At 55.5% G+C, this 21,453-nt stretch overlaps 3 protein-coding genes across 3 annotated transcripts; 1 reads left to right on the forward strand and 2 right to left on the reverse strand.

Annotated features, from left to right (window-relative positions):
• Positions 1 to 7,432: 7,432 nt before the first annotated feature.
• Positions 7,433 to 8,028, reverse strand: KRP23_410 (uncharacterized protein; the record flags this gene model as incomplete). The annotated part of the gene is made up of 4 exons (XM_067888820.1): positions 7,433 to 7,486; positions 7,563 to 7,687; positions 7,773 to 7,826; positions 7,902 to 8,028. 4 exons carry the CDS (start codon positions 8,026 to 8,028, stop codon positions 7,433 to 7,435), a joined length of 360 nt encoding a protein of 119 aa, XP_067750969.1.
• Positions 8,029 to 8,101: 73 nt separating this feature from the next.
• KRP23_411 (uncharacterized protein) lies at positions 8,102 to 8,358 on the reverse strand (the record flags this gene model as incomplete). Its single annotated transcript, XM_067888831.1, has 2 exons — positions 8,102 to 8,284; positions 8,341 to 8,358. The coding sequence occupies 2 exons, from the start codon at positions 8,356 to 8,358 to the stop codon at positions 8,102 to 8,104; spliced, it is 201 nt and encodes a 66-aa protein (XP_067750970.1).
• A 2,976-nt stretch (positions 8,359 to 11,334) lies between these two features.
• KRP23_412 (uncharacterized protein) lies at positions 11,335 to 12,793 on the forward strand (the record flags this gene model as incomplete). Its single annotated transcript, XM_067888842.1, has 3 exons — positions 11,335 to 11,527; positions 11,581 to 11,901; positions 11,973 to 12,793. The coding sequence occupies 3 exons, from the start codon at positions 11,335 to 11,337 to the stop codon at positions 12,791 to 12,793; spliced, it is 1,335 nt and encodes a 444-aa protein (XP_067750971.1).
• Positions 12,794 to 21,453: the final 8,660 nt, after the last annotated feature.

Here is a 21,453-nt window from a genome sequence, read left to right on the forward strand (position 1 = left end):
GACCGCTGCCTCTTCGTCTGCAAGGCCTGCGGCGAGATCCACGGAGCTGGAGAGTGCCCGATGGAAGAGTTTTACAACTTGATCCGTCAATGGTATAACCCGAACAAGCACGGTGGAATGCTCCCGCAAGCGGCCGAAAAGATGTTAAACTAGATCGCTCGCCGGGTTTGAATCCGGTACGAGACGAGCGTTCTCAGTTCTGCATCTATGCATATGTCGAGAAACAGTCGAAGTCAGAGGTGAGTAAGCTGATTCGGCCGACTGACAATACATGTGATCTTCATGACAAGCGTACCGTGGCGATTTCCAGCCTGCATCAGATCGACGAGTATTCGCGATCAGAAGTGACAATGGCTTTGGATCTTCTGCACGGAGAGTCACGAGGATATTGGAAGTACCATGTGCCAGACAAGAAGTTTCGGCAGGCGAAAGCCATGGGGAAGATCAACAACGAAAGGGCCACATTGCTGTTTGACAGCGGCGCCGAGGTGTCCATTCTGGATGCCGCCTTTGCTCGTAAGGTTGGGTGCTACGTGGACAAAAGTCAAGAGTTGGAATGTGAAGGAGTTGGTAAGAGTCCCTACATGGCGGATGGACGTACCAGAATCAAGATCACGCTCGCGGGATCACTGGTGTACTACTTCGACGTTTGGGTTGGTCCACCCACAGGTGGCCAAGACCTGATCCTGGGGATGGATTTCATGGTGCCAGCTGGCATCCGCCTCGATCTGGCTGACGGTTCGATAAATCTTCCGGACGAGGTGCGGATTCAGATAGCCGGTCGACGTCAGCTCTACGGGGAGAAGGTGTCGCAAGTCAGGCTCGGCGAGCACTGTCAGTTGGAAGTCGGAGCGTCGGTCGAAGTCCGGAAGGGTTTCATTCCGTCGAGCCACCGAAAGCTGTGGGTTACCCGAGGAGAACGATGGGTGCCGAGTTTGATTGCTGGACTAGGGAAGACACGCTACCTGAAAATCACGAACATCAGCAATCGGAAGTTAGTGTTGCAAGATGATGCCCACATAGGCATGTGGCTCGAAGGAGGACGCGTACCTCACGCTCCTGGTTTCGTACTGATCGGGTCACGCCGGTATGCTGAGTGGCAAAACCTAGCGTTTCAAGCCACCACAGATCAGCAGCCCGAGGAAGAACCAGACACGAGGCCCGTTGGACCGATGGTGGACCGACCCCAGTACGTCACACCGACGAAGATCTGGAGTCGAGACGCCGGGGCGCCGAAGGTAGCTGTCGCTCAAATCACCGAGTCCCGCCCTGTTGAGACAAAATCGAGGACAAATACCCCCGGGATCAATGAGGCGCACGAAGAGGGTAATCCGATTGCGACGGAGATGTCGTCAGACAGAATGGAAAAGCGAAGCGACGGGATGCCTATCGGAAGAGCGCCCATGATCGAGCCGAAGACGCCGCCGATCACCGAGTCGGAGATACCAGATGACGACGAAGTCTGTTACCATGAAGGAGGCGACTTGTTCGCGGAAGACGTGGAAAAGCAGATGGCTGTCTTGCCTGAGGTAGCAACCACTACCGACGAAGTCATGATCGAAGACATTCAGGTGGGAGACCCTGATTTCAACACCCCTGAGGAGGTCGATCGTCTACGACAAATCATCTGGCGCCGGCGTCACCTACTGATCGGAAAGGGAAACGCGTTACCCCCGGCGGCTGTAGGCGCGGTGTGCGACATCGACGTTGGGGGAGCAACTCCTGTCGCCCAACGCGTTCGCCGGGTCGCCCCACAGTTTCGCGAGAAGCTGTCGGACCTGATCAAGAGTTTGCTGTCTGCGGAGATGATCGTTCCGTCAACCTCGCCGTGGGCATCACCGATCGTGATCATCATCAAGAAGAACGGTGTTGACATCCGACTCTGTATCGATTACAGGCTGGTGAACGGATTGACACGACTGATGGTATATCCCATGCCGATGATCAACGATCTCTTGGAAGATTTGGACAAGGTGCTTTGGTACTGCTCCCTCGATATGGCCAGTGGTTTCTGGGTGGTGTCTATGACTGAGCGAGCTCGGAAGATCTCTGCCTTTGTCACGCCATTCGGACTTTTCGAGTGGACGCGCATGCCTTTTGGGCTGAAGAACGCCCCACAGATTTATCAGAGACTGATCGACAACGCGCTGTATGGACATCTCCGAATCCGCGCCGGTCACGACCCGTCGAAGCCGATCGACGTGTTCGAGGCAGGGGAACCAGAGCCGGAACTGAAGCCGTCCGTGCTGGGAAGACGGTCGTACATCGACGACATTCTCGTTACGGCGACCACTAGGGATACTTTATGTGAAAAGGTTGAGAGGTTGTTGGACGCTTGCGAACGGTGGAATATGTCGATCAGCGTTGTCAAGAGCTTCTGGGGCCAGCGCAAGGTGGGTTACTTGGGCCATCAGGTGTCTGCTGATGGTTTGGAAGCTCACCCGAAGGACTTTGAGGCGCTGAGTAATCTCCCCTTCCCGCTGACGCTGCGATCGATGCAGGCTTTCCTCGGAAGTTTGAACTACTACAGTCGCTTCATTGAAGACTTCGTGATCTATGCCGCCGGCTTGTACGAGCTGCGCGAAGCGGACTTTCATGAGATCAGCCGCCTAGAGAGGATCAACCCTGACCAACAAATGACTGGGGGCGACGAACCACAGATTCCGGACGCTGATCGCTGGACCCGAGCGAAGATTGCATTCACAATGTTGAAGGCCAAAATCGTGTCCACACCGATCCTGAAGCATTTCGATCCCGATCGCACTCCAGTGATCGTGGTCTACGCGAGTCAGTGGGCGATATCTGCGGCACTTGTGCAAGAGCATGATGGCGTGTACTGGCCAGTAACTTTCACCAGTTGTACTTTGAAGTCCAACGAGCTCAACTACGGAATCGTCGACAAGGAAGTCTTGGCGCTTTTACGGATGCTGGACGTGAATTACACCTTGCTGACGACGAGATCGATCTTGGTGTTGTCCAGGCACTCGACGTTGGCTTGGCTAGTCAACTCAGCCGGTTTCCAGGGAAGACTCGGCAACTGGGCTGCACTGCTCTCAGAGTGGACGTTAGAGATCCGGAAATGCACGAAAGGGGAAGATGCAATCCTGGGCGTGATTGCAGCAAGCATCACACCTGGCACTGAAGTAGACGAAGCGCTGATCGCGATTGCGCCGGTGAAACAGCCTCGACAAACGATCCTCATGCCACCCCCTACGGTTGAAGCGGACGAGAATTTGTTAGTCGCGAGCTTCGATGGATCAGCACGTGTTAAACGTAGCGGTGGGGCTTACAGCGCGATCATATGGAAGCTCCCCGAGTGGACGATTTTGTTAGCCGCGTCGGAGTACATGCCCGATCTGACCGTGAACGAAGCTGAGTACCGCGGGTTGTTGCTGTGTTATGATCTGCTGTCGACTTTGGACCGGGGGCGGATCGTGATCTGCGGTGATTCCAACCTGGTGATCCGCCAGATGCGTGGTGAGATCGCGTGTAAGGCGCCAGGCCTGTTGCTGTTGCACCAAAAGGCAATGGAACGGCTCAGATCGTGGCCGAAACACGAGTTCCTGCACATGAAGCGAGACTGGAATCAGAGCGCAGACAAGTTAGCGAGCGCCGCTCTCCAACGAGAAGAAGGAACTGTGATTACCTCAGAGGATGATCGGCAGGACTTGGTCACGCTTAACCGTCTGGATGAGCTTCTCAAGCCGAAGGATGACGACGGTATTGTCCGTGTGTCCGCGGTGACTAGATCAACGCGGCGTCGGCGATCGTCTCCCGAGGCTCTGCAGGAAACGATCATTCAGCGCATGCGAAGTGAGCGAGTTGTCCAAGCCCAGAATGAGGAAAAATGGATCACCGACCTAAAGGCGTACCTGAAAGGAGACGTCGGTAGCTTGACCGCGAAGGAAGCCAAGTCGTGTGCTAAGATCGCGGACGAGTACGAGCTGGATGAGAGCGACTTGTTGCTCTATTGTCCATCATCCATGAAGCAGGACGAGGATCGGGATGTTATCGCAAAGTTGATGGTCCCAGAGACTCTGCAGCAAGATTTCTTACATCACTATCATGCGAGTCTGGAAGGAGGGCATCAGGGGATCGGAAGAACGTACCGACGAATCCGATCGCATTTTCACTGGAGAGGTCTGTACCGAAGTGTCCAACGCTACATGGGAGAGTGCACAGACTGTGAGACAGGGAAAGGGCGACCCTTCGTGAGAGGAGAGTCCCCTGGAAACTTGCAAGCGACGTACCCGTTCCAGATTGTCGCGATGGATCACATTCCGTCGTTGCCCAAGTCCTTCAAGGGCAACACGGAGCTACTGATCTGGGTAGACCTGTTCTCGGGATATGTGATCGCGAAAGCAAGCGCGTCAAGGACGGCCCAGACGATCGCGGAGAATTATGAAGAGTGTGTATTCCGCTGTTTTGGAGCCAGTGAAGCCATTCGGCACGACAGAGAACCCGGTTTTATGTCTGATTTCTTCCGTGCATTCAGCCGGATCGTGGGACAAAAACAGAGGGCCACGATGGCGTACCGGCCACAAGCAAACGGAACAGCTGAGCGTATGGTGCAGACGTTGACTTGAGCGTTGAAGTTGTACGTCGCAGACGTTAACCAACAAGACTGGGACGAGTACGCAGAACGCCTCACATTCGCGATCAGCACGGCCCAAAATCGTGTGCGTGGAGACACGCCGTACTATCTGATCCACGGATGGGACCCACGATCCACGCTGGAAGCGGCGCTACCCATTGGGAGCACTCGCCGACGTGATCGCGAGCCACGACGATGGCGATTCCACATGCAAAGTCAATATCGGCGCGCTAGGGAGCAGGTAAATGAGCGGCTCCGGGAAGCGATCCAGTCGCGGGCCAACGAACACAACCAGAACGTCCGATCTCAGGAGATTGAGGCTGGTGCTCAAGTCTGGCTGTATCTCGACCGGGTGAAGGAAGGCTTCGCGAGAAAACTGGCGCATATGTGGCACGGCCCGTTCCGGGTAGTCGAGATGGTAGGTAATCACGCAGCGAGACTGGAGACTGCCGGCACGGAGTACCGCTTATTCCCGATCGTCCACGTGTCCAAGCTCAAGCTGGTGCGAAGCTTTCCCGATCGCCCTACGTTGGCGCTCACCGTGGCTGAAGGCGATCGTTTCGATTTTGACGAAGCAATCCTGCCAGAAGATAGTTGGGAACGCAGCCTTGGCGAAGACGAATACGAGGTTGACAGGATTGTGGACGTGCGATCAGGGCGGCGTACGCGCTATGGGCGAGTTCATCGAGAGTTCCAAGTGTACTGGAAGGGCTACGAGGATCCATCATGGGTCGACGAGGCCGACCTCAACTGCGGAGCATTGTTGCGTGAGTATGAACCTGAGGTAACTAACCGCAACCGATTCGGAGTCATGCAGTCGCATGAGGCGGAGGAGGAGGGCTCGTAGCAGGTTGGCTGTTGCGGGCGGAAGATGTGAAGAAAGATGTGCGGGGAGGCCGCACATCGAGGAGGAAGGGATATTTGTGGAGTGACGTATGGCCTGGGGCGAATCTACCCTCTTTCAAGGTGGCACCCAGAGCTTCATAAGCAAGGCAGATCGATGAAGAAATAACGCAGAAACCGAGGTGAATGAGATCATGTGATCTCGTTAAAGGGTTACGGGATAGCTAAGCGCGATTTCCTAATTCCCGGTCGCTGGACGACAACATTTGGCGGCAAGACGCGGAAGGCGAGAACCAGGGTGGTCTGGAAGGTTGTCGCGGTACTGGTTACGCCACGGCTCCTCCAAGTCAATCGCGCGAAGAGCGTCGACCAAGGTCGAGGGTCGTGGGGTACATCCCAAGCCGGGATACCACACTCTTTTCTCGCCGAGCCGGGGAAAATGCAGGAAAAAGGGGTCAAGGAGCAGATCTAGATCGCAATGGCCGTCGATCATCCCGCGGAGAATGTGTCGCAAGAACGATTTCCAGCGGGCGCCAAGACGAGATCGCCGCTGACGTCGCTCTTCCCAGAAGGCGGCCAAGAACGGATCTGAGTTTCGAAGTGCCGAGCTTATGGGGAAGGCGTGGGCCGATTCCCACAGGGCCTGTCGATGTTCGTCCTCCAACTGCAAATACTTGGTCGAGATCGGCGTGAACCAACCCGTCATCTCGAACGACACTGGCGTCACGACGACGTTCAGATTCTCCCAAGGAGAAATCGCGTACAGGGCCAGGATCTGGAGCTCAGTGATCAGCCCTTCGGACCACCGATTGGGAGGAGGAGTCTGGTCACTTGGAGGAAATAACCAATTCTTCGGTTTGGCGAAATGATGGAAAAGCAAGTTGACGTCCATCTCCAGCACGCTGACGCGACCGACGTATCTAGCCGGCCACGGATCGACGTCAACCGCAGTACGGCGAACACGATTTTGATAGCCGGGAATCCACTCGTCGCGAGGAATGGTGGTTGGCGCAAGCTGTGCCAACTGCCCGGGGTTGAGAAGTTGATTGCGATGAGATCGTGGTTCGCTGATCACGCTGTCATCACTGTCAGTCTGGTTGACCACACCCGAAACCCCTTGAGCTGCGTCACGATCGGTTGCCGCCCCAGAGGTATGAGCAGTTTGATCACCATCACCGTCCTGGCTGTTGTTGTCACTCGACTGGTCGCTGCGCTCACTGTTGTCACCGTGGCTGGATCGATGATCATCGTCACTGCTATCCCTGGGACTGTCACCACCACCGGCATCTCCAGAGCGACCATGGTTCCCGTTCGAAGCCTCAGAGGAGTCGGGCGACCCGACATCAATTGGGCGATTGGGCGATCCACCAGTGGATGTGTCGGCAGAGCGGCGCCGGAGGGAAGATCGAGAACCAGTAAGCGCTGCCCTCAGTGAATCGTCATCACTTTTCGATGACGAACCGGACTGAGATCGACCATCCCCGTTTGAATGGGACGGACTGTCGCCGCTAACATGCCCCGAGCTGGACCCTGAAGGCGAACGCCCACGGGGCGAATTGGAGCCCAACGAACGCGATCGACGAGGAGGAGGAGGAGGAGATGGACTGGCCGAAGATCGTGGACTACGGGGCCTTTTGGAACTGCCTTGAGCGTCGGGCGAGCTCGGCGCTGGTGCCGAAGTGGACCCGGGCTGCACCAGGGAGATCAATCCAGCCACACGATCACGGATGGTGTCGCGATCATGGCGGTAGACTCGGCCAACAATGTAGGCAGTACCGATAGGCCGATAGACCTTCGCTTTCATCCATCGTTCCTTGTCCGGCGAGAACGCGACCAGCTTGCTCACGTACACGTCCTGCAGCATGATGGGTGGTGTTCGTGTTGGCGTCGTTGTAGCACCCGTTACTCCACTGGTTGTTGCTCGCCCAGACTGTGGTGATTCGGGGATCGCGACTCCATCAGTTGGAATTCGGTCGCCGCGGCTAGCAGCAGCGCTCACAACGACTGCTCCAGCCGTGTCACCATTATCACCGCCACGCGCACCAGCTCCTGCAAAACCAGCAACACACCATTAGCTTATCTATTTCTGCTTGCACTCTGAGATCCAGCACCCCATTTCTAGTACCTGTGGCTCGAGCTGCACGCTGAGCAGCCCGTTCACCGCGTCCCCCACGCGCACCACGTTCACCACGCGCGCCGCTTCCACCACGTGCGCCACGTCCTCCACGCGCACCACGTTCACCACGCGCACTACGCGCACCACGTCCACCACGCTCACCACGTCCACCACGCTCGTTCTCAATAGGCACAGCGACACCTGCCTGGTCGGCAGCACCTTCAGCGTCCACCATGACGTCGTCGGTCATGTCAACGATGCTGCCGTCAACTCCTGCATCAACACCAAACCGATAGTTAGTCACGGCACGCGCTCATTCCTCACGCTGCCTTTTGTTACAAGTCGCACCTACTGGGCTGGCGACGCTTGCAGCCGGACGAACCGTACCTTCTCGTCGTCTACCTACGTGCACTAGAGGCACGGTCACTACTGCTTGGTCGTGAGCGACCACCGCCGCTGTACTGACGCTTTCCATGACTTCATCGCTGACATAATTCTCTGCGTTACCAATGCGCCCACCGTTAGTCAAACCACCAACAAACACAACGTTAGTCGCGCCACTCGTTGTTGTAGCCCAACTTCCCAAGACGCAACCGCACCTGCAGCGCTTGAGGCTTCCTGATCGGCGTCGCCATGCCTAGATCCTTGCCGGCGACGTTCGGCAGTGACTGCCTGTCCAGCAGCTCTGCCAGCGACGTCGCCACTGTCTTCTCCACGTTGAGCTCCAACGCCTACACCACAAACAAGTGCAACGTTAGCCATACAGCTACCTAGCCACTTGTCATACCGCTGCATGCACAGACATAACGTCTTGCCTAGCTGCAGTTGCTGCGGCGTCACGGTTGCGCACCTCCTCGACATACCTCAGCACGGCCAGCTCGCCGAGAAGGAAATCAGCACCCTCTACACCCCCCAGGCCGAATGTACTTGTAACGCGAGTCAAGACCCTTGCTGGACGGTTTCTTGGACGTCCATCCTGCTTTCTTCAGCGCGGCCCACGCGCCCTTGAACACTGCAACACCTCCGAGACTGCTGGCGGACTCCGCCGGTGCTGTATCGACACCAGATCCCGCGCGGCGGCGCTTGCTGGCGCCTACAGGACCGGTACACTTGCGCTTCTGCCCGGGCAGCGCTTCCGCCATATACGGCTCCTTTTAGAAATGAGAGAAGGAATCAGCTGGAAGGTTGATACGTGTCGTGTGTTTGTGGTCAATATAAAGGTTTCTAAATACAGATATTGGATGAGTCTTTATTCTTTATACACATACAAACGTACAAGCTATGAAGTCTGACAGTAGGGACCAAGCTTTGGGCGCCATGATTTGGCGCGAAAAGCGTTTCGTACGCAATCCCCCTTTTGGAATACAGTGTGCAAGATATATGCACCAGAGCATTGCGTCGAAGATACTACGTAGTATACCTTAACGGAGTCATACGAACACGAAGATATATGCACCCATTGAGTGACCCGCATATTCATTGCTCTACATTGCCGGGAATACAAACATACTGGCTGTGTAGCTGTACCTGAAGCGATTAGCTGTGAGAATGCTGGCGACAAAACGAGCCAGATACAGAGCTATAGCCAACTAGTCACGTCCGGTAGAGAGTGGTGCGATATATAGCGCACGCGAAAGCCGAAGCCGAGCATCATCCTCCGGCCAACGTTGGCGCGTCATCACCCAGAAAACGGTCGACGAGGCGAATATCTTCGTAAGTTTCGCTGTTATCTTTCCGTGGTGGAACGCTGTATCATTCCATTTTGACCAATCCCAGTAGTAGAGGGCTGTTTCAGCTGGATCACACCAAATAATTCACTTATTAGCCAATCAAAATGCAATCTAAAAGGGCGCATTTTGCGCCCTTTTAGGTTGGACATCATCAGTGCCGACTGCATCGTGTTTGATTTGCACACACGCCCCGTCTCTATCGACAACTAAAAGGGCGAATTTTGCGCCCTTTGAGTTTAATTGACTTGACTTTGTATAGTATAGTTCGTAGAGTCTATAGCAGCTCCTCGCGAAAGGGTTAAAAAAAAATCTCGGATATAATGTAACGGGGTTACCTGAAGAGTGCCCGTCACTCTTCCGAGTTGGGTACATGGTGTACCCAACATCACTGACACGTGATGGTGGCTCACAGCCACCCATACATAAAACATATAGGATAAACTAAAGTTGACTTAGGAATTGTATTGCAAGACGATCTCTAGGTAACTAATTATAAACATATCAGTCTATAAACTACGTTATCTAAGTCAACCGTTCCCCAAGACCGGGAACTAGTGAACCGCCGTTCACTTGGAGTTTGTATACTCCTAACACTTCTGTGGTGGAGTGGGATCGCAAAAATGGATGATGCGATCCAAACTCACCAGCGGTACGCCCGGACTGCCGACTATCGGAGGGGGTACTCCGTTGATCAGGCGTGATCAGAAAACCTTGTAGTCACCTTGTGTACCCGACGGCGGGGCGGGTTACGCTCTTCCGGTGTTCTCTTGAAGGACGTCAAGGGTGTGACCAAGGCGGAACTTGTTGGAGCTGGACTGCTCCTTCCGGGGAATGGGGGGATGACGGCCACGCAGGTATTCTTCACGCGGTCGTCGGTTGTTGGTGATCGGGTCTTGGGGTAAGTCGATCACGTGGGGGGTGTCCTTTGGGTGTGCTGTTATAGCCCTTTCCGTTGCTTGCCGCCTCCTCTGGCGGGGTCTTGAGTTGAGATGAGATTGTACGATCGCCCCCTGGCCAAGCTATCCAGATGTGCGACGTGTCCTTGGTTGACTAGGTGAGCCCTTCTTCGGGTAGGCCAATGTAGTTCCTTCCCCGGGATGTGTGGACGCCACTTGTGTCTTGCAAGGCAAATCAGAATCTATTTAAGCAAAAGTAAAAGTCCTAAAGATCTCTCTCCCTATCCCCATCCCGCTTGCGTGCCCACCGACTGCACATCACACTTGAACTTCCATCTGTATATCTTGACCTCGTATCGGAATGACAGTAACATTGTACCTAGCATCCATCCGATCCAACTGTACCACTGTGGCGGTACCATGTCGATCTGATCAGGTGAGTCCAGATGATCGCGTATGCCCAGATGATCGCAGATGTCTGGTTGATCGCAAGCGTCCGGATGATCGACTGTACCGAAAGGGTGGTACCAGGCAGATAAAATTACCTGTACCATCATTGTGGTACCAAGTCAGGTGCTGGGCTATCCGGACATATCCGGCACCAACCCCAACCCTTCTGGTCCAATCAGTCCAGACGCGATCTCTTCCCATCATCGGCAATTTGACCCAGGTCGCTTCACCTCAATCGCCCCCTGCTCTGCGACCAGCCGTACGGCGGTTGGTCTCAGCGCACTCCATCACATTTCCGCTTCCTTCTCTGAACCACCACCGGGGAATTCCGTGCCAGCCCCAGTTATGGCTGGTGCAGCTGACGCACCGTCCGACGATCCTCTCGTCGTCGCGCCTGATACGTCCGCCGATCACACCTCCGAGGCTCCGGTCGTCTCTACTGCTCGCGTCGCACTTCCTAGCGTTAACCTCGGTGCCGCCCGGGACTCTCTCGCATTATTCTCGTCCCTGCTGGAACGCATCGAAGCTCAAGCTGATCTCGACGATGCTCATGCAGTATTGCAGCAGGCATATCGTGACCAAGTTGCGCGAGCGGATCGATTGGAGGCCGATCTGAACGCCGCGTACGCGGCTGCTTCTCCCTATGTGTTGCATTGCCAGCACCAATATGATCTCCTATTCCGGCGCTATCAAGAAACCCGGCAGATGGCGGCCGACTTCGAAGCGGCAGTGCGCGAGCGTCTCGACAATTCGCACGAGATCGCAGCCATGCGGGATCGTTTGCGCGTCGCACAGGAGGTCCTCGCGGAGGAAACCACGCGATTACAGGCGGAGTTTGCCGATCAACTCGTCGTCTGGCTGATGCAGAGTCTCCGGTGGCTACAAAGCAGCCGCATGGGTCAGCACGTCGTCTCGCCACATTACAGGAAGGGTTGGACCAGGCGATCGCAGATCGCGACCGCGCCGCTTTGGATTTGGTCGAAGCCAACAAGAACCTTGGTGCACTTGAGTCGTCGCAGCGTGCATTGGAAGACGCGACGTCTCGACTACGCGGTCAAAACGAACGTCTCGAGCAGCGCGTGTCTAATCTTCAAGCGCAGCTGGCTCAACAAACAGCTCGGGCCAAGCGGAACTTCGATCGTGTTGACGCAGAGAGGGAACAGTTCCGTTCTCGTGCAGAGGCTGCTGGGGTCACTCTCCAGACCACGTCCAAGAACCTGCAGCGGGTTATGGCCGATCGCGATCGAGCGCAAGCTGACCGTCGATCTACTCGTAAGTCCGCCTCGCATCCGATACATCTTTCGTGCGTGACACTAACATTGTTCCTCTATGTGTTGTACCAGAGATCCAAGTTGATAACGCGCGGGCTTCAATCGCGCGATTGGAGCATGGCCTGAAGGCCTCGCAGGCAGATCGCAGCCGCATCAAGGCGCTCAATCACGAGAATGAGTTGCTCCTTGCTGACTTGGCCAACGCGCAGTCTGCGTCTTCTGCTCTCAAGAAGGCTTGTGATCGTGCTGTACAGGACCGCGATCAGCTCCGTCATAGGGTGGCGGGGTTGATCTCATTCATCCAACCCGCGCAAGACGAAACGCCACTTACTTCCTCTTCCAAGTCGACGCCTGCCGCATCCAAGAAAACGGCCAAGCGACCGCGCGGTAGTTCTTCGGCTGGCAGCTCAAGTCCGCCCCGTAGTCGTCCGCGACAGCGATCCCCTAAACCAGTGTCGGAATCAAGTACTGTTCCGCCTTCTCACGGTGGATCTGCTTCGCGATCTCTTTTCCTTTCGGGACCGTCAACTCCTAACTCCGGCAGGCTCGCTGGTGGCGATCACTCTCCATCTCAGCGGTCACCATCGGTTAACGCCTCCCCGACCAGTAGTGACGACGATTCTCTGTTGGCGGCTCTCGCAAGTTCGCGATCGTCCGGTCGTCGACGTTCGTCTTCCACCGGCAGCCCTAGCGGTCGATCATCCAGCCGCCCCATCGACATCGAGTCGTCCAGTTCTTCGGAGGCTTCGAACCAGGATCCTGATCAACTCGAAGAGTTGGAGGACGACCCTGGCAGTGCCTCTTCCGGTGACGAGAGTGATGGTGGTGCGGACATGCGCCACGTGATTCCGATCGTGGCAACGAGAATGACGGTGACAGTGACGGAAGCGTAGCTGATGAACCGCGGGCGCACCGCAATCACCTACTCACGCAGGTTGCCCTGGATCAGCTTGCTCGTCCCACCGTTCCCCGTGCTATCTGGATCCCTGGATATCGCGCTCGTTCTCGTAGGGCGGCCGCGGACGTTCGCCCGTGGTCGGCGAGCGCTTTGAGCCGGGTCAGTGTCTTAGAGATGGACATCGAGTTGCTCTTTCATCACCTGGCAAAGCCTACAAACTGGCTTTTTCCGCCGCAGAGTCGATCGCCTCGTCGCGGCGCTTGGTCACCCGGTCTGATCACCGAAAGCAACATTGCGGCACTTTACGCGACGACGCCGTGGAATTCTCTCAACGTCTTGGTGACGCCTTTATTTTTTGAGGTGACTGGTTGGTTCGAGGCGATGTCTCGGAAGTATCTGGAAATTGAAGATGATCACCGGCAGGCTCTATGGGAGGCTACGCACGCGTTCATGATCAGCTCCGCGCTTCGTAAATCGAACACATATCTGGCACGTCTTTGGGAAGATCGCAAGCAGAGACGATCACGTTTCGGTGCCGTCTGGAAACGCTTCCTCAAGTTGATCCTGCAAGGGATGATTGCAGGGCACTGCGACTTGGATATTCTGCTGGACCCTTTCTTTCTGCATTATCCCCGGGCGCACGAACAACGAGTTTGGTACCCTGGGCTTGGTTGCAGCTCTCAGCCATCCAACCTGGTAGACGCCCTACGTGCCGTCGATCTGGTTGACCCGTGGCGCAATCAGTATCGCGGCCACCTTCAAGATCATCCGGGCTCCCAACTGCCCCGCCTCACCGGCAAATTCTCTCCTGTCGCCGACTAAGATGAGGTAGTTAGTGGATCGTATATCTTCTCAACATGATCTCCACGGCTTCTTCCTTCGTTGTTTTTCTTCATCATTTTCTTGCTTTATCGAGCATCCCGCTCTGATCGAGAACAGTCGTCCTCGATCTACACAACAATATCACATAAAAACCCTTCCACCTCAATGTGCGACCACCTCACACATTGTTCACACCACTCCTCCGCCCGCAACAGCCAGCCTGCTACGAGCTCTCCTCCTCCACCTCGTGCGACTGCATCACAGCGAAGCGATTCCGGTTGACGACTCCTCGCTCGTATTCGCGCAACAAGGCTCCGCAATTCAGATCGGCTTCATCAACCCACGAAAGCTGATCGTAACCCTTCCAGCGCACCTGAAATTCCCGGTGGACGCGACCATATCGCGTACGTCGACCTGATCGCATATTCACGATCTTCTCCACCTCGAACTCGTCCTCATCGAGACCGCCTTCCCAGCTGTCCTCGGGTAAAAGCGCCTCATCAAAGTCGAAGCGATCTTCTTCGTCCACCACCAGCGTCAGCGTGGGGCGATCGAGGAACGATCGCACAGGCTTGAGTTTTGACACATGGACGATCGGGAATAACCGATAGTTGGTGCCAGCGACTTCCAACCTTGCTGCATGATTGTCAAGCATCTCGATCACCCTGAACGGTCCGTGCCACATGTGGGCTAACTTGCGTGCATAGCCCTCCTTCACGCGATCTAGGTACAGCCACACTTGCATATTGGCCTCAATCCCATGAGGTCGGACCTGATCATTATGCCCGTCTGCTCGTCCTTGAATGGCCTCCCGCAGGGACTCGTTAACCTCTTCTCTGGCTCGACGATAGTGGCTCTGTATATGATATCTCCACCGACGCGGGTCACGATCCCGTCGGCGCGTGCTTCCGAGAGGTAGCGACGCCTCTAACGTAGATCGCAGGTCCCACCCGTGTATCAAGTAGAACGGCGTGTCTCCTCGAACCCGATCTTGGGCCGTGTTGAGCGCGAACGTCAGTCGCTCGGCGTACTCATCCCAGTCCTGTTGGTTGACGTCTGCGACATACATCTTCAGCGCGCGTGTCAACGTTTGCACCATCCGTTCTGCCGTCCCATTGGCCTGCGGTCGATAAGCCATAGTGGCCCTCTGTTTCTGTCCCACTATCCTGCTAAAAGCACGGAAAAAATCAGACATGAACCCAGGTTCCCTGTCATGCCGGATAGCCTCACTGGCTCCAAAACGCCGGAAGACGCATTCCTCGTAGTTCTCCGCAATCGTCTGCGCTGTTCTTGACGCGCTCGCTTTAGCGATCACATAACCCGAGAACAGGTCTACCCAGATCAACAGCTCCGTATTGGCTTTGAAGGACTTGGGCAACGACGGAATGTGGTCCATAGCGATGATTTGAAACGGGTACGTCGCTTGCACGTTCCCAGGGGATTCTCCTCTCACGAAGGGTCGGCCTTTCCCTGTCTCACAATCTGTACATTCTCCCACATAGCGCTGAACACTTCGGTATAAGCCCCTCCAGTGGAAGTGTGATCGGATTCGTCGGTACGTCCTTCCGATCCCTTGATGTCCCCCTTCCAGACTTGCGTGGTTATGATGTGGGAAATCTTGTTGCAGGGTCTCAGGCACCACCAGCTTCGCGATCTCGTCACGGTCCTCCTCCTGCCGCATGGCCGACGGGCAATAGAACAGCAGATCGTTTTCGTCCATCTCGTAATCGTTCGCGACCTTGGCGCACGATTTAGCTTCGGCCGCGGTGAGAGCCTCGACGTTCCCTTTCAGGTATGCTTTCAGATCGACGATCCACTTCTCTTCATTCTGTGCTTGGATGATTCGCTCACCGCGTATACGCTGTACAATCGCTTCTTGCAGGACTTCAGGACTCAGTCGTCTGCGTCGCGTCGATCTGGTCACAGCAGACACACGGACGACGGCATCGTCGTCCCTCATCTTGAGGAGCTCGTCCAAACGGTTGAGCGTGATCAAGTCTTGTTGATCTTCGTCTGAGGTGACTACGATCCCTTCGCCTCGTTGGAGAGCTTCACTGGCTAACTTGTCTGCACTCTGGTTCCAATCTCGTTTCATGTGTAGGAACTCGTGTTATGGCCACGACCTGAGCCGATCCATCGCTTTCTCGCGCAACAACAACAGGCCAGGGGCCTTGCATGCGATCTCACCACGCATTTGCCGGATAACTAAATTGGAGTCGCCGCAGATCACAATCCGCCCACTGTCCATCGTGGACAGCAGATCGAAGCATAACAACAACCCGCGGTACTCCGCCTCCTTCACCGTTAGATCGGGCATATACTCCGAAGCGGAGGTGACGATCGTCCACTCTGGCAACTTCCATATGATCGCACTGTAAGCTCCACCACTGCGTTTGACGCGTGCCGATCCATCGAAGCTCGCGACCAACAAAGTTTCGTCCGCTCCGATTGTAGGGGGTGGCATGGTAATCGTCTGTCGGGGCTGCTTCACGGGTGCGATCGCGATCAACGCCTCGTCTACTTCCGCTCGAGGTGTGATGCTTGCTGCCATCGTGCCTAAGATTTCGTCTTCCCCTTTCGCGCACTTCCTGATCTCCAGTGTCCATTCTGATAGCAAGGCTGCCCAGTTGCCAAGTCTCCCTTGGAGACCGGCCGAATTGACTAACCAAGCCAGCGTCGAATGCCTGGACAGCACCAAGATCGATCTCGTCGTCAGCAAGGTGTAATTCACGTCCAGCATCCGCAAGAGCGCCAGAACTTCTTTGTCGACGATCCCGTAATTGATCTCATTCGGTTTCAGGGTACGACTGGTGAAGGTTACTGGCCAGTACACGCCATCATGTTCTTGCACAAGAGCCGCGGAGATCGCCCACTGACTCGCGTAAACTACGATCACTGGAGTGCGATCTGCGTCGAAATGCTTCAGGATCGGTGTGGACACGATTTTGGCCTTCAACATTGTGAACGCGATCTTCGCTCGGGCCCAGCGGTCAGCGTCTTCCGCTCGCGGGACATCGCCCCCAGTTACTTGTTCGCTGGGAATGGATCTGTCCTGTCGGGCAATCTCGTGGAAATCCGCTTCACGCAGTTCGTACAAGACGGCCGCATAGATCGCGAAGTCTTCGATGAAGCGACTGTAGTAGTTCAAGCTTCCAAGGAAGGACTGCATCGATCGCAGTGTCTGCGGGAAGGGAAGGTTGCCTAACACTTCAAGATCTTTTGGGTGGGCTTCCAAACCGTCGACGGACACTCGGTGTCCCAAGTAGTCCACTTTTCGTCGGCCACAGAAACTTTTGACCACACTGATGGACAAATTCCACCGTTCGCAAGCATCGAGTAATGCTTCAACCTTCTCACACAGCAAGTCCCAAGTGATCGCAGTCACCAAAATGTCATCGATGTACGATCGTCTTCCCAACACTGACGGTTTCGGCTCTAGTTCCGGCTCGCCTGAATTGAACACGTCGATTGGCTTCGACGAATCGTGACCGGCGCGGATTCGGAGATGTCCATACAGCGCGTTATCAATCAACCGCTGGTAGATCTGTGGCGCATTCTTCAGCCCGAAAGGCATACGCGTCCACTCGAACAACCCGAATGGCGTGATAAAAGCGGAGATTTTCCGTGCACTCTCCGTCATGGAGACTACCCAGAAACCACTTGCCATGTCAAGTGAGCAATACCAGAGCATTTTGTCCAGGTCTTCCAGGAGGTCGCAAATCAGCGGCATGGGGTACACCATCAGTCTCGTCAAACTATTCACCAGCCTGTAGTCAATACAGAGCCGGATGTCAACGCCGTTCTTCTTGATGATGATTACGATCGGGGACGCCCACGGTGAAGTCGACGGCGTGATCATCTTCGCCGATAACAGGCTCTTGATCAGATCCGACAGCTTCTCGCGGAACTGTGGAGCGACTTTCCGGACGCGTTGTGCAACAGGAGCCGCTCCTCCCACATCGATGTCGCAGACTGCGCCAACGGCGGCCGGCGGTAGCGCGTTTCCTTTCCCGATCAGAAGATGTTTCCGTCTCCAAATTATCTGTCGCAGCCGATCGATTTCTTCCGGGGTGTTCGACTCTGGATCGCCCACTTGGATATCTTCGATCGTAACCTCATCGGTGGCAGTCACTACTTCTGGTAGAATTGCCAACTGACGCTCCACATCTTCAGCGAAGAGATCGCCACCTTCGTGGTAACATACTTCCTCGTCGTCGGGTAGTCGCGTCTCGGACCTGGGCGAAGAATCTTCCTGATTTCTCGGGGATCCTTCGGGTTCTGATCTCATCTTAGCGGGTTGGGCCGCGGCTAGTTGTGCGACGACCGGCTTCGGGGCTCCATGATCGCGGCGCAAGACTTCCGTCGGACTGTCGTACCGGGGTCGATCTACCATGGGTCCGATGGGCGCCAACTCAGGTTCCTTCGCATCCGCACGGTCTGTGGTGGACTGGAACGCCAGATTCTGCCACTCGGCATACCGACGCGATCCAACCAATATGAACCCAGGGATACGAGGTACGCGTCCTCCTTCGAGCCACATACCGATGTGGGTATCATCTTGTAACACTAACTTCTGATCGCTGACGTTCGTGACCCTCAGATAGCGCGTTTTCCCTAATCCGGCGACTAAACTCGGTACCCATCGTTCCCCTCGGGTAACCCACAACCTCCGGTGGCTCGACAGGATGAAACCCTTTCGGACTTCGACCGACGCTCCGACCTCCAGCTGGCAATGCTCTCCGAGCTTGACCTGCGTAACTTTCTCACCGTAGAGCTGACGTCGACCGGCTATCTGAATCCGCACCTCGTCCGGAAGATTTATCGAACCGTCAGCCAGATCGAGGCGGATGCCAGCTGGCACCATGAAATCCATCCCCAGGATCAGGTCTTGGCCACCTGTGGGTGGACCAACCCAAACGTCGAAGTAGTACACCAGTGATCCCGCGAGCGTGATCTTGATTCTGGTACGTCCATCCGCCATGTAGGGACTCTTACCAACTCCTTCACATTCCAACTCTTGACTTTTGTCCACGTAGCACCCAACCTTACGAGCAAAGGCGGCATCCAGAATGGACACCTCGGCGCCGCTGTCAAACAGCAATGTGGCCCTTTCGTTGTTGATCTTCCCCATGGCTTTCGCCTGCCGAAACTTCTTGTCTGGCACATGGTACTTCCAATATCCTCGTGACTCTCCGTGCAGAAGATCCAAAGCCATTGTCACTTCTGATCGCGAATACTCGTCGATCTGATGCAGGCTGGAAATCGCCACGGTACGCTTGTCATGAAGATCACATGTATTGTCAGTCGGCCGAATCAGCTTACTCACCTCTGACTTCGACTGTTTCTCGACATATGCATAGATGCAGAACTGAGAACGCTCGTCTCGTACCGGATTCAAACCCGGCGAGCGATCTAGTTTAACATCTTTTCGGCCGCTTGCGGGAGCATTCCACCGTGCTTGTTCGGGTTATACCATTGGCGGATCAAGTTGTAAAACTCTTCCATCGGGCACTCTCCAGCCCCGTGGATCTCGCCGCAGGCCTTGCAGACGAAGAGGCAGCGGTCAGTAGGGTGACCCTTCTTGCCGCACTTCTCGCACGTCAGACGCTTCCAGCAACCAAGATCGGTGTGCTTCGACGATCCACAGTGGGAACATGGCTTCCGCGGGATGTCTCCTTCGGGTAGTCCGGTGGGACGATCGAGGCGACGGTCGTTGGAGTCTCGACTAAGACGACGTTGATCTTGATCCGATCGCAATCGAGTCGGCTGGTCAGGCGTTGCCGCGAAGTACACCTTGCGCAGATCGCCTTCTCCTTCCGATCCGCTGGTTTCCGGTTCGGACTCACTCGAGTTGGCCATTGTACGGACTGTACGAACCGCGCGAGCGTTGGCGGATGGGGTGATCCCAGTTGGCGTCTTCTGCTTGGGTTTGATGGATCCATACACCGTTTTTCCCTGCCTCGCCTTCGCGCGTTGTCGGGATCGCAGTGTTTCTTCGAGAGTGTCTGCATCCGGGATTCTGAGCAGCGCCAGTTGGCTGGCCAGATCGCGATCGTCGAGCGTTTCGATAAAGTGATCGACATGCTCACGGCGGGTCTCGATCGATCCATCCTTGATCGAGAGCTGAGCTCTCAAACCCGCGACATTCAAACGGTGCAGATATTCCAACGGCGATTCGTCCGATCTCTTCCGCGCATGGTAATACTGTCTCGCGACAGATACACCACGCCCGCAGTATTGGGTCTGGAAGTTCTTGGATAGCTCCTTCCAGTTGCCACGCGTCGTTCGACTTAGCTGTCGGTACCAGTTGCGCGCTGGACCAGTGAGCAAATCTCCAAACACCAGACACTTCTCGCCGTCTGGAGCTTGATCACGAGTGAAAGCAGACTTCAGTTTGCTGAACCAGCTTCTAGCGCGATCTTCGTCGTTATCCTTCCCGGAGAATTCCTTTAGTTCCGAGATCGCAGAAACCCTGATGCGGGTGGCAGAGAGTGCTCCGCCGCTCGTGGCTCCAGCAGAAGCGACTGCGGCACGAGGAGTAACACCGACGTTCAAGTCGTCCGGATCGTACTCACTTGGATGCGAATGATCCGGGCGGTTCGATCCCACGGACTCCATGTCCACGTCTTGAGCTCCGGTTGGACTGTTCTGGACAGCAGCTGGCGGTGTCACGGTCGTTTGCTGTTCCTTCAGGAAACGTTCCATCGCTGCATTGAAGAATGATTGCATGCGTTCGGGCGGCGCTTGGACTGGATCGTGTGGTACGATCTCCGTCGGCTTGGCTTCCGATCGCTCTTTTCGCGATTGTAGCATGGTTGCTCCAGCTGGTCCAAGCGTCATCCGCTGCAGCTTGATCGAGCTGTCCGATCCTGCTTCCGATGTGGCTGAGGCATATTGTGACGATCCAGTTTGGCTGCGAGTCGGTGTTGGTCTTGTACGTTGAACCGGGACGACGCTTCCGACAAGGGGCGTCAGCTTCGTGAACAGGTTTAACGTAGCTTCCCTGATGACCGGCAACGCCAGGTCGAACAATTCGTTCGCGTTGAACGAACCAAGTACGATTCCTGCTCCCTTCAACATTCGCATCAGGAGTTTGACTGCGTCAAGCTAGTTGGTCACCTCCTTTGGCGCCTTCACCGGACCTTGAAGTTCTCCGATTGGCTTGGGACGCACGATCTTCATTACAGGATCTTCATGCAGGAACTTGTACAGGTCCTTGTAGAAGAAGGCAGACTCCAGTTGCTCATCCGTCCACGTGTTGCGATCCTCCTGGTCTTCGGCTTCAGACTCCGGTGCCTTCAGCTTCTTGCGTGAGGTCTTTGACTTGTTCTTCTTCGCGGTTGGGTACGAGGCTGGAGGAGTGGTTTTGGATGAAGGTCCTTCGGTTTTCACCGTCGGACCTTCGTCCGGCGGATCGCGATTCGCATCGCGATCCGCGGGGGTCCTGGGGAGGGGAGGGGGAGGCTTTTCTTCTAGGTCCATCGCTGAACCTTCCTCTATCACATCGTCAGAGCTCCTCCCAGCACTCTCGCGATCAGATGATCCTGGCACTTTCAGCGCCGTCGGCGGCGATCCATCTTCCGTCGACGTCTCGTTCCCTGGTTCCGTCTTGATCTTAACATCTTCTTCGGTGGACTCACGGTGAAATCCCTGAGAGTCACCAGAAGATCCGGGCACGCGCACCATTGTGGTGGAGTGGGATCGCAAAAATGGATGACGCGATCCGAGCTTGCCAGCGGTAGGCCCAGACTGCCGACTATCGGAGGGGGTACTCCGTTGATCAGGCGTGATCAGAAAACCTTGTAGTCACCTTGTGTACCCGACGGCGGGGCG

Source organism: Phytophthora ramorum, assembly GCF_020800215.1.
Source record: "Phytophthora ramorum isolate Pr-102 chromosome Unknown Phyram_PR-102_s0001, whole genome shotgun sequence".
In the NCBI taxonomy this organism is placed as follows: Eukaryota; Oomycota; class Peronosporomycetes; order Peronosporales; family Peronosporaceae; genus Phytophthora; species Phytophthora ramorum.